This window comes from Lygodium microphyllum, chromosome 13 (assembly GCF_053477565.2).
Source record: "Lygodium microphyllum isolate KBCC chromosome 13, Lygodium_microphyllum_v1.1.10, whole genome shotgun sequence".
Lineage (NCBI taxonomy): Eukaryota > Viridiplantae > Streptophyta > Polypodiopsida > Schizaeales > Lygodiaceae > Lygodium > Lygodium microphyllum.
In genome coordinates this window covers 148,226,565-148,238,710 of record NC_141147.1, presented here as the reverse complement: position 1 = coordinate 148,238,710, position 12,146 = coordinate 148,226,565, and the positions used below count along the sequence as shown (strand labels likewise).

Here is a 12,146-nt window from a genome sequence, read left to right as displayed (position 1 = left end):
GTGACACTGGAATCAGCAGTGGGTGAATTAGTGAGGCAGATGTGCTCAGCAGCTGTAAGGTCCGCGTAGTGGATTTTATGTCATCAGTTATGGAGGCTGCATGATAGCCACTTTCAGCAGACACACAATTACACTGAGCAACTTTGTCATTGTTAGTGGACACATGCTTAGCTGGTTGAACACAAGAGCAGCCATACTTCTTTCTGACAGTTGTGTTGGTCTGTCAGCGTGTCCCGGATATAACCTCCTCCAATGTGACCATGCTATGGGTGTAATTGTCAGATGAAAAAAACCGTGTCAACTATTGAATTCCTAGTGTTCAGATCATGTGGTCTTAATCTTCAGACCATGTGCTACAAATGATCCACTCAAGCTGAATCAAACTTCACTTTGTACACACACATTGCTTTGGACACCAGTATGTGCAGCCCTCTCTTTTACCCATGCACGAGTCCAATTTCACCTTGCTTTCGGGACATGCACATGCCAACTCCACAGATGTGCTCATAATGCACTTGTCCATTGTGCTTGTATGCCTATGCACAAGCTCAAACAAGGACCTTAGGTGAAATGTTCTCCCTGGCGTAACATGAGAGTGTCTCTGGAGTTTTCCAGCTGGTATTGATGTAGAGGATATGATGTTGCTTCTTATTGTTTGCAAAAGCATACAGATATATCTTTTGAGACATGTTTTTGTGGCTGTGCTGAATGAAATTTTTTTGGTTAAAAGATTTTTTTTTTCAGTGGGAGCTGAAGTTATATGCAGTTCAACATTCAGTATAAACAGAAAGCTCTTAGCCAATCTCTTTATTTAGGTTCTTGATTGCTCAGTTGTAGTTGGTATTTTTTCCTATTGATGGTATTTAATGTGGTAGAGATGTGGTTCCAGGAGACACTTCTCGACTGATTACTGGGTCTGCGGACCAGTCAGCAAAAATTTGGGATGTGGAGACAGGAGTGCAGCTTCATTCCTTCAATTTTGAGTCTCCAGCTAGGGCTGTAGACTTTGCTACTGGCGACAAGCTAGCTCTTATCAGCACTGATCCCTTCATGGGGGCACCTTCTGCCATACATGTGAAAAAAATTGAGAAGGATCGATCTAAGCGTGAGTATTACAATATTCTCAGACTAAGACTTCTAATGCTTTCTAGCATAGCAAATCAGGGGTGCTTAGCTCATTATGTCCGGTTCAAGGCTGCTTATTTTTGCATGAGTGTGTCTATGTTTTTATTTTATTCTTGGGTGTCAAATTTGTTGGTTTGTTCACATCTTAAAATTGTCATTTTCTCCCATTTTTAAAGTTTTGTCCAGCTGATAGATATGGGGAGCTTCACTTAGACCTCTTATCATGTTTGTCATGTAACTGTTGTGGCGAGAGTGCAATGGAGTGCAAGACAGGAATGGAGCAGGAGCAGAGCTAAGAGTGAGAATGAGAGTGAGAATCCCAGGATGAGTGTACCAGCTAGTGTTAGGGTACACAAAGAATAAAAATGTATTTATATGATAGGGCACAAATGAGGGTGTGTTCACACCCATAAGTTTATACACACGGAGATTAATGGGACTTTACATCTGAAGGAACTTTACACCCAACAGTAATGTGGTTCTTAGAAATGATTGACTGCAACTGTTATTGATTAACTGTATATTAATCAGGTTAAAATTGTCATTTTCTCCCATTTTTAGAGTTTTGTCCAGCTGATAGATGTGGGGAGCTTCACTTAGATCTCTCATCATGTTTGTCATGTAAGGTGGTTCTTAGAAATGATGGACTGCAACTGTTATTGATCAACTGTATATCAGTCAGCGTCTTAACAGCTAGAAGCTGTAGCAGTGAGATACCCTATGTACTGATAAACTGAAGGTTGAGGTAGGTTCCTGTGTTGTCAAGAACAGCCTCTTTGGCAAGCCGCAGGACAAAAGTATGTTCCTGTTTTTGTCAATGGTCAATACTCAAATCTGCCAGATGCATCTCTATGATGAGGGTATCAGGGCAAGTTTGAGATGTTCGAGATGGAGGCAAAAACCAAAGGTTGTAAAGCACAAAGTAAATAATAATTGTTTATTTTTCTGAAATGCTTGTATGTTGAGAAGAGCGCAAGATTAAGTTTGTTTTTCCAAGCAGATCACATCTATGGTAACTGCTTACTACAATGCACCTCTATAATCATTGCATTCAACTTTGTGGATCTTATCATCAGGGACAGGAAAGGAACATTAGCTTCATTCCTGCACAGCTTTAATGCCTGTAATACAAAGTTTGCAGTCTTTGAAAATAACTTGTATACCACTACATGTAGAGACCAGCGACTCTTTACTCGTTATCACGGGACCACAAGGCAGAATCAATAGAGTTGTCTGGGGTCCGCTCAATAAGACTATCATAAGTGCTGGTGAGGATGCAGTTATTCGCGTGTGGGATGCACAGGTGTGTACATCTAGCCTTAATAATAAATTTTTTGGGACCAAATCTTGTTGTAGGGCATATTATGAAAGCTGGGATTTTTCTGTTGATCGTTGGACTGCAAATACATGCATTACTTGTATTTCCTTTTTTTTTTGCCGAAAGTTTTTCCATATGGTATTAATTTGTTAAGAGCTCTTAAGTAGGCTGCAATTTGCTAATTCTATTAATCCTTAGATTGGAAGAAGATGCATTATGCGTACTTTTGGTTTATTTCTGAAGGGGGTATATGTTTATAAAGGGTGAATGAATAGAGTGTATTTCAGTGTTAAACATATTTTCCTTAACATGAAGTTTCCAAATGATCATAAGTGATCATAAGTTCTTCTTCTACACAGCTTACCCTCTAGACAATGAAGTTCATGCTACATGTATGTTTTAACTAGCAGTCTGTTAGTGATATGATTGCCAGAGAGTAGACATGAAAATTGAAGTGGTAAAAGACCAGGTCTTCTTTGGTGAATGTCTTTGTAGATCTGGATCTACATAGTGTTCTTTTTGAGTCATGGACATTTTACATAACCTTGGCAGTTTATGCCATCTGACTTGCTTTGCATGATGACTGACAGGAGAACTCAAGGGATCTTTCTTATGCCTGTTCAACATTCACATGTAGGACATTGCATGATGATTACGCTCAATGTCAGTCCAAAGCTTCTTGTGTATAATCTTAGCATCCAACTTTGGAGTGGCATAGAAACGTCAGTATGTAATTGTGGGTGCAACCAAGGAGCAACGTTGGTGCTGTAAATAATCACCCCATTGGCGCCTTGCTTGTGACTGCCGACGAAGCAAGGATAGAGATTCTCAGCAAGAAAACCTTTTATGCCTAAAAAGCCGGTTTAGTAATCAAAAGAAGGGTAATGTTTTTGCTGTGGGTATGATAAATCTATGTCTCATTCATGTCTTGAAAGACCAAAAGAGGGAATGCCATTCCTAGATGCTCAATAGAGGAAATTAAGGATACAAACCCCAAGTATTGGTACCTGAAGTTGATCGTGAGAATATTCAGAATGTCAAATGGTTGCCATCATTAACTGAAAAAGGTTGAGGATATTATGGAACACCCCACTTGGCTCTTGCATGATGCAAAAAGGTGTACACACCTGTGCTTGTCTTGCAGAGAGGAATTTTGGTCAGATAGTACAGGCTTGGTTTTCATTTTTTTGACATAAGAAAACCTTTCAAGGTGCATTGTTGTAACTCAAGTGCTTCATAATGTGAGAAAGAGATACAACATGGAAGCAATGAAAACAACTGCTGAACGCTGAAAGAGATGAACACGAAAGCAAGAACATGAGAACTCAATGAACGAAGAAACGGGCCATGGAATCCATACACCAGAGCACGAGAAGATGTGTACAAACCACACAGGCTGTGGCGACTACCAGAGTGCCTCCAGTCTCCCTCTCTCTAACAGATGCAGAAGTGTAATGAATGAGCAGAGTGGGGACTCGGGAGGAGGCACCTATAAAAAGTCCACAGGCACAGGGTGACACCCGAGACATCTGAGCCTGACATAAATGGCTGCTCAACCACTCGGACCTGCCTAATTACTCAAATACAATCAAAACCATGAAATGTATTAATGCTATACATAGTAGAGATAGGCATAGATGCAAATGTGGGTGTGCATGATTGCCTAAGTGGCAGCCAGATGGATCAGAGGGAAGGGAATGGCAACTGGATGAGCAGAGAGAAGGGGCAGCCTCATGGTCAATAGGTGGCAGGCAGGTTGCCTGGAGCAAGTGGTGTGTACAGGAGCCTCTTGGGTGGGCTAAGAGTAAGGTGGCATAATGGCAGGTAGATGGCTAGCCAGCTAACTAGCCATGTGGCAAGGTAGCCAACAGGCAGGTAGGACATGTAAGTCTGTAGGTTGAACCTTCCAGCACTATATACGGCCCTTTTTCTTGACATTTCAAGGAGGCAGCCACCAGTACAGGTTGAGGCGTCTGCTTGTTCTATGTGGACATGCTTGTGGAAACTGAAATGCTTGCTAGGTTTAAATAAGTTATTGTCTTCGAGGAAAGTGAGACGTCCAGTTATTGCATAGATCTAGGTTCTCTAGATAGAGTAGAGGGTGGAATACTAGAACAGTTCGTGATTTAAGATTCAGTAGTAATGTCATAAGTTCGAGGGCACTTGGTTCAAGGTTGGCAGCATTCGCCCTCCCTCCTGATTTGTTATTCTCCTCTCCTCTCACCTCATGTTTTGCTGCAGGTGGGTTGGTTCTGGCTTTGAGTGGGGCAATCATGGCGGTGCCTGTGAGGTCATTGAGGCAATAGGGTCATGCCACTTTTGGTAATCTTGCTAGTATGCTAGTGGAACGTGGGCATGGTTGAAGGTCGTAGGCCATTTAAGGAGGAGCAATAGTATGGTCAAAAAAACTCTCTATGTGAAGTTGAACAGCAAGCAGGATAGCTAACTTGTTAATACTTTATGTGAGTACACATTACCATGTCCATGGTGTGGCAAAGTGATGTGCATGAGAATGAATGGGCTAGTGTGGCTTGTCGTGGGTGCTGTGCTTGAAAGTGAGCAACAAGGGTGTGGACACATTCTTCACTAGGACAATAAGTTCCCTATCATGTATCCTTTTCATTTCTTAGGATTGTGCCTGCATACTTCTGTTTTGGCTGATGTTCCAAGAGTCTCTCTTGGAGTGGGCAATGGAGCTTGTAATCACCTAGGAGAGAAGTGAAAATTAATGGAGGGTGGCACTGCATCAGGCTTAGAAGCTAGGACAATGCAGAAGGGCAGCGGTATGTCTTTTGTGCCTCTCTTCTCTCACTGACACCCCCCCACCCCCACCCCCCGAAACCCCAACCCTTGGAGGGGGGGGGGGGGTGGTCAGAAATTCCATTTACAAGATTAACACGTTGTGTTGTCTCTTAGGAGACTGATGATTATAACTTATTCAGCTTGCACTACAAGAAGACATCATGTGGGCTTGTTTTGTGCATAGTAGCTAGCAGTAAATTTTGTTGCTTGGGTCTTTTTGATTTATAGCTCCTGTGTCAGTCTCAATGCATAAGCTACTGTATCCATGTTGATATTTGTGTAAAATCTCATTATAGTCTGGCAAGCTGCTGAAAGAAAGTGACCGGGAAACTGGGCATCAAAAAAATATTACTTCTTTGGCAAAGTCTGCTGATGGCTCACATTTTATCACAGGATCAAGCGATAAGACTGCCAAGGTAGACTCTTTTTGAACTCTTCATCTCATTGTGAAAAACATCTAGTCTTTTAATTTCTAATTTGCATGATATTTTGTCTGGTTTTAGCTCTGGGACATAAGGACATTACAGTTATTGAAGACATACCAAGCAGAGCGTCCTGTAAATGCGGTTGCCATATCTCCACTTCTTGATCATGTATGCACAAAATGTCCCTTTTTGCTGTGTGCATGAGGCTTTTGAAGTGGTCTCTTTCACAGTTTCATTTTCATTGCAATCAGTTCAAAACGTTAAGTTTTTTTACGTTGCTATGTGCTCTAAGTTATTATGAAGTTGATTTATTAGGCAAGCTGTTATCGATTAGTTTTGTACATAGTTTTAAAGCATGAACAGCTTTCTGCTTTTTAGATTGGTACATATATAGTTCAGAAGCTGCTATTGGTTAGGACTGTATATAAATTAAAATGCACGAACAGCTTTCTTCTTTTTAGATTGGTACAGATTTAGTTCAGAAGCTGTTATTGATTAGTTTACTATATAAATCAAAATGCACGAACAGCTTTCTGCTTTTAAGATTGGTATGTATATAGATCAGTAATATTGCAAGTGCCCAATTTGCTAAGAATATCAACTTTTTGATGATTTGCTGTATTATTGATTTATCAACCTCCGTCAGGTTAATGTCCTGCTGCCCTCGTTTCCTTCCTGTTGAGAGTATGCCTCCAGCTTCCCATATCAAGGCACAATGTATTTAGACTTTTGTTTCCAGAATTTTGCGCCTGCTCCTAGACAGTCCAGACCAAATTACATGTTTCAGGTTGGCCAGTTTCTGTCATCTGCACAGTTTTCTACTCCCGCCTATTTTTGGGGTTCAATGTGTACACACTAAATTGCAGATTGAGCATTTCAGTTTCAGTGTGGGGGGTCTTTTATCTACCTCTTGTATTTGTCTCATTCTCCTTGACTGTCCACTCTCTCTCTGTGCACCTCTGGGTTTGCCATGGTATTAGAGCACAATCTACATCCTCATCACTGAAAATCGTCATGGAGGGTGCAGCAATTTGATCCCGGAATTTGAACCTGTGTATCACAACATATTGTTTTACTGGTGCAACAGTGGTTGGCACTCCGTCAATCTTTTTTGGTGACGGACTGTGCTGGTGCTTTGGTAGCAGGAGGCTGTATTTTGCAGCAGATTCCAGACACATGCTTGTGCGTTTTGTAGAGTGCCCCTAACCAGGACTTGCAGGGTTGTACAATATATGTAGGGCCACTCCCACTGAACATTTATTACTCAGTTTGCACTTTGGTTCCTGGGAGGCTGGACAAAGCACACGTCTGTGTTTATTCAGCAGTTAATTTTGAGGTGTCTAACAACCATCTCAGCATGCTCACAGTGGTGTTTGTGCAGTTGAAGGCAGATGACTGCTGTGATTAGTGTGGCAGCAGCAGGTGATGCTATATTTTCTCTGTGTTTGGGGTATGGTTCTCATTGTTCTTTTGCATTTCATCGTCTCTTTGCTACTAATCATCTATTTCTCAGCCACCTTCTCCCCTTGCAGCCCTTCCTTTGCTGTGTTTTGCATTGACAATGCAAGATATGGAAGTGACCTATTAAATTTGAAGATGCACTCCCATTGGGGTTCCCTCAAAGGACATGTTTCTATTCCACTTGCATTTGCTTGCCCAAATGAGATCGACAAATTCATTGTTGGTGATTGGGGGCATTGGGTACCCTTGTCTCCCTTATTTCGCAGAACGTGTTTACCATTGTGAAGACATGCTAGGGTTTATATTGAGAAAACCGGGGCATTGGGTACCCTTGTCTTCCTTATTTCGCAGAACGTGTTTACCATTGTGAAGATATGCTAGGGTTTATATTGAGAAAACCGGGGCATTGGGTACCCTTGTCTTCCTTATTTCGCAGAACGTGTTTACCATTGTGAAGATATGCTAGGGTTTATATTGAGAAAACATAGAAAATATGAACACGACTAAAACACAATAAACACAAATGCAAAATGCAAAAACACAAAATGCAAAACTCAAAACTCAAAAACACAAACAAAACCGAGAAGAAGAACTTTGAAGTGAATGAATCAATGTTGTAAATGAAGGAGAGAATGTAAAGAATGCTTAAGGGTAGAGCTTTCCAATAGGTGGTGGCTCTTGTGGGAGTGGACTATGGGAGGTGTTGATGTGTGTTGTTCACTAGAGCAATGTAATCTTCTAAAGATGATGACAGCTGATCACCGGCAGCAGTGAGAGGTTGGGCGATAGTTGTAGACTACATAGAAGCTGTCACTTTTGGGACTGGACAACTAGTAAAAGATGCTTGAGACTTGCACATAGGAGTGAGAAACTTGCACATAGGGATGGGTTTGAATGTTGGGCAGCTTGTTTATTTGTAGATGCAGAAGGATTCTTCCAAATTAGGGTTTTGCAAGTGAGACATAGAAACTCCCTAGAACTACTTATTGTTTAATGACACTTTTTGGTAATTTACATGTTTTGGGATTGTTTTAAAGAGCTAATCAATATGGGTGAGTTTTTATCTTAACAGCCGCTTGTAGTAAGCACAAAATTGCTTAGTCCGTATGGTCTTACCTTGTTGACAAAGTTGTTTAACTCATTGGGACCAAGAATCAATGAGTGGGTGTACAAACTCATTGACCTCGTAGGTTAACTAACCAAGATCGGTAGGGCCTTCGATGATAGTGAATTGTAATGTGCATCCTCTGGAATTACCAAACTATTCTTTTTATTCTTCGAGACAATTATCAATGCTCAAAGGAAGCTTGTAACCAGTCTTTCTTCCGTGGATGGGTGGTAAATCCCTGATTACAACTTAATTACAACATCGAACAATAAATGCAAATCTAAAAATACAAATTTACCTATTGATCTTGGGCAATGCACATCCGATTGGCCCCAAATTTGGCGCCCCTTTCGGTATTTCTTTAGCTTTATTGAAGAAATTTTCAATGGGATTCTCCTGATCCCCTTCACAATCCAAACTCCCCTTGCTGTCCAAAGTGACTAGCAAATCTTCAATCTGATTTGCCCCTTGATTCGGGCACTTAATTGGCCTTCACCCACTTCATGGGCGATGGAAATGCCCCAAATTCAATGGTTGGCTAGTCCTCCACCTGAATTTAGCTGAAATTCACCTTCAGACCTGAAAAATCCAAGACTTGGAGCTTCTAATTTTTGGCACGCTTCCAATCCGAGGTTGTTGCTAAACCCTAATTTCTACTGTAAATTAGGGTTTACAGCAAAGAAATTTGCAAATTCTCAGTCAAAGGGTTCAAATACTGAGATCTTTGGAGCAAGGTTGTGAAATGGTTGGGAGATGAGAGAGAAAGCTGAGGAGAGAGAAAATTCAGAGTTTTGTTGCGAAAAATGACTGAAAAATTAGTCAAATGCAGTTGCTCCCTTGCCACAACAGCTTGTAGATGCAAAAAATTAAAGAAAATCAGTCATTTACTATTGCTGCCCTATCTCATTAGCCTATAGATGTTGTCGCCTGCTGTTGATTGGTTTTCTCTTGCCCTTGGCTGCCTTAGAAGGTCCTCCAATGGCTGCAAATCAGACCAGCAACATCTCCTCCCTCTCTCTTGTAAGTTGAATATACTAAAAATGCCTCTCTCCAGTCTCTAAAGACGTTTTTCAGTCTTGCATGGGCATTTTGGACAAGTGACAACCTTCCTAAATGGTTTTTCTAGCATTAGCCATAATTAAATATTAATTTTCAGTCTTTAAATACTGAAAATTAATCTAATAATTATTTCAGTGCCCTGAAAAATAATGACTGGCGAATAATTAAATTGGCTAGGCAACTGTTACGCCCTGGAGCGCAAGGATTGAGACACGCAATGCTTTCTCACAGCAGAGAAACAGAGAGAGAGAGTGCATAGTAGAGAGGAAAGTGAGCACAACGTTCTTGAGTATAATGATGAGTGTACCTCTTTAGGTTTTTAGATAGATATATATATGAAAGCACAAATGTGCTAAGGGTGTGTTCACACCCGTGCACATATAAAAGGCACGACGGCCCTTTATTTCCAACAACCTTCTAACTAAAGGCGATGTGCCTTAAGGGGAGAAAAAATCAGCTAAGTCTAGGTATGTACAAAGCTGAAATACATATATCTATCCAACTTCCATCATCTGTTGGCAATGAGCAAACTGCTCTGCTGGAAGACCCTTCGTGAGAAGATCTGCAGGATTATCATCTGTATGCACTTTGACAAGCTCAATGCTCTTGCTGTTTAGTACATCTCTAATGAAGTAATACTTCACCTGTATGTGCTTCGTCTCTGTATGAAAGACGGGATTCCATGCTAGCATGATAGCACTCTGACTATCACAATGGAGAACAGGTAACTCTATAATGCGAAGCTCTCCCAGTAGACATGAAAGCCACAAAGTCTCCTTGCATGTCTCAGTGGTAGCTACATGCTTTGCCTTTGTAGTAGACAATGCAACATACTTTTGTAGTCTGGAGATCCAAGAGATTGCTCCTGTGAAGGTAAACATATACCCAGAAGTGGACTTTCTGCAATCCGCATTACCAATATAGTCTGCATTTGTAAAGCCAACAACAGATGCCTTCTGCTTTCCAAAGCAAATGCACAAATCCTTTGTGTCTTTGAGGTATCTCATAATACCTTTCACTGCTTCCCAATGCTTTTTACTAGGGTTTGCCATGTATCTGCTAACCACTCCCACTGCAAAAGCAATGTCAAGATGTGTAGCAACCATAGCATACATCAAATTGCCAACAACTGAAGCATATGGTATGTTGGCCATTTCAGCCTTCTCATCATCGGATGTAGGGCTGTTCTTTGCATCGAGTTTCACATATGGAGGCAATGGAACCCCAATTGTTTTCCCCCCCTCCATATTGAAACGTTGCAAAACCTTGGAGATATACTCTTGCTGAGATAGATAGAGTAATCCTTTTGACCTATCTCTTAGTATTCGCATGCCCAGAGTGTGATTTGCATGATCAAGATCCTTCATGTCAAAGCTGTCATGAAGACTTTGCTTCAGTGAGTCCAAGGCATGAGTATCCCTGCCAGCAATTAGCATGTCATCAACATACAGAACTAAGATAATCAGGCTGCCATCTGCGGCCTTCTTGGTGTACAAGCAGTGACTTCTATGAAAACCTTGAGACTGCATAAATGTATCAAACTTATGATACCATTCTCTTGGTGCTTGTTTCATCCCATACAAACTCCTTTTGAGTTTACATACCATCTTCTCTTTCCCTTTTGCCACAAACCCTTCAGGCTGCTGCATATATATGTCTTCATGCAGATCACCATGTAAGAATGCAGTTTTACATCCATTTGTATGAGCTCCATATCTTTAGTTGCAATCAAGCCCAAAATGGTTCTCAATGTAGTCATCTTGACTACAAGAGAGAAGATCTCATCAAAGTCAGCTCCATGTTCGTGCTTGTATCCCTTCGCAACCAATCTTGCTTTGTACTTTGGCGAGGAACCAGAAGTGACCTTTATCTTGTAAACCCATTTGCATGGAAGGGTTTTCTGCCCCTTAGGCAACTGCACTAAGTCCCAAGTCCCATTTTTATCAAGAGATTTCATCTCTGACAACATGGCTTTATACCATTTCTTGCTGTCCTGTCTGTCCATTGCTTCCTTGAAGCAAGATGGTTCACCACAGTCTGTCAACATGACATAATCAGCCACATTGTTTGCACCAGGAATGAATCTATCAGGTTGTCTAGGAGCCCAAGACGATCTTCTAACCTAATGATCATTGTTTGCTGGCTGTTCGTGCAAATTTTCATTTTCAGCTTGCTGTCCTAGCATTTCAGCCTACAAATCAGCATTAACAGCTTGTTGTCTTGGCTGTTCTTGCACATCCAGTGGCTTATCATTATGGGCAATAGCTGGCTGATCTTTTCCAATATTATTTTTTGCATTTGCAGGTTCATTTACAGCAGGTATTTGTTGCTATACAACGGTCACATTTTGCTGTCCAAAAGGTATTTCTTCCCGGAATACAACCCTACGGACTTCCTTTGTTCTTTCGGGCTGTTTGTGCATGCGATCTTCCCGGAAGATAACATCATTGCTGCGTACTACTTTTCTTTTCTCAGGATTCCATAATCTATACTCCATTTCACCTTGATTACCATATCCTAGGAAAATACATTTACAGGACTTTGGCTCAAGTTTGCTGTGTTCTTTCTTACGTATGTGCACAAATGCTTCGCAGCCAAACACTTTCAAGTGTGCATATGAAGGTGGCTTGCCCGACCACGCTTCTTTGGAAACTCCCCCCCCCCCCCCCCCCCCCCCCTCCCAAAAACCACCACCACCAAAGACTTGCTTGGTGACCGATTAATCAAGTGTACGGCTGCCATAACAGCCTTTGCCCAAAAACCATGAGGTAAAGCAACATGAGACATCACCGTACAAACTTTATCTTGTATGGTCTGATTCATATGCTCTGCAACTCCATTTTGGGGT

The 12,146-nt window shown here is 41.3% G+C and overlaps 1 protein-coding gene across 1 annotated transcript in view; it reads left to right on the top strand.

Moving 5' to 3' along the window:
* The window catches only part of LOC148027333 (eukaryotic translation initiation factor 3 subunit I-like), a 54,261-nt gene that overhangs the window by 17,013 nt on the left and 25,102 nt on the right, over positions 1-12,146 (top strand). Inside the window, exons 2-5 of the mRNA XM_087691902.1 lie at positions 890-1,105; positions 2,301-2,428; positions 5,542-5,661; positions 5,749-5,838. Of these exons, the coding sequence (XP_087548028.1) occupies positions 890-1,105; positions 2,301-2,428; positions 5,542-5,661; positions 5,749-5,838 (554 nt within the window). The remainder of the gene's footprint in view (positions 1-889; positions 1,106-2,300; positions 2,429-5,541; positions 5,662-5,748; positions 5,839-12,146) is intronic.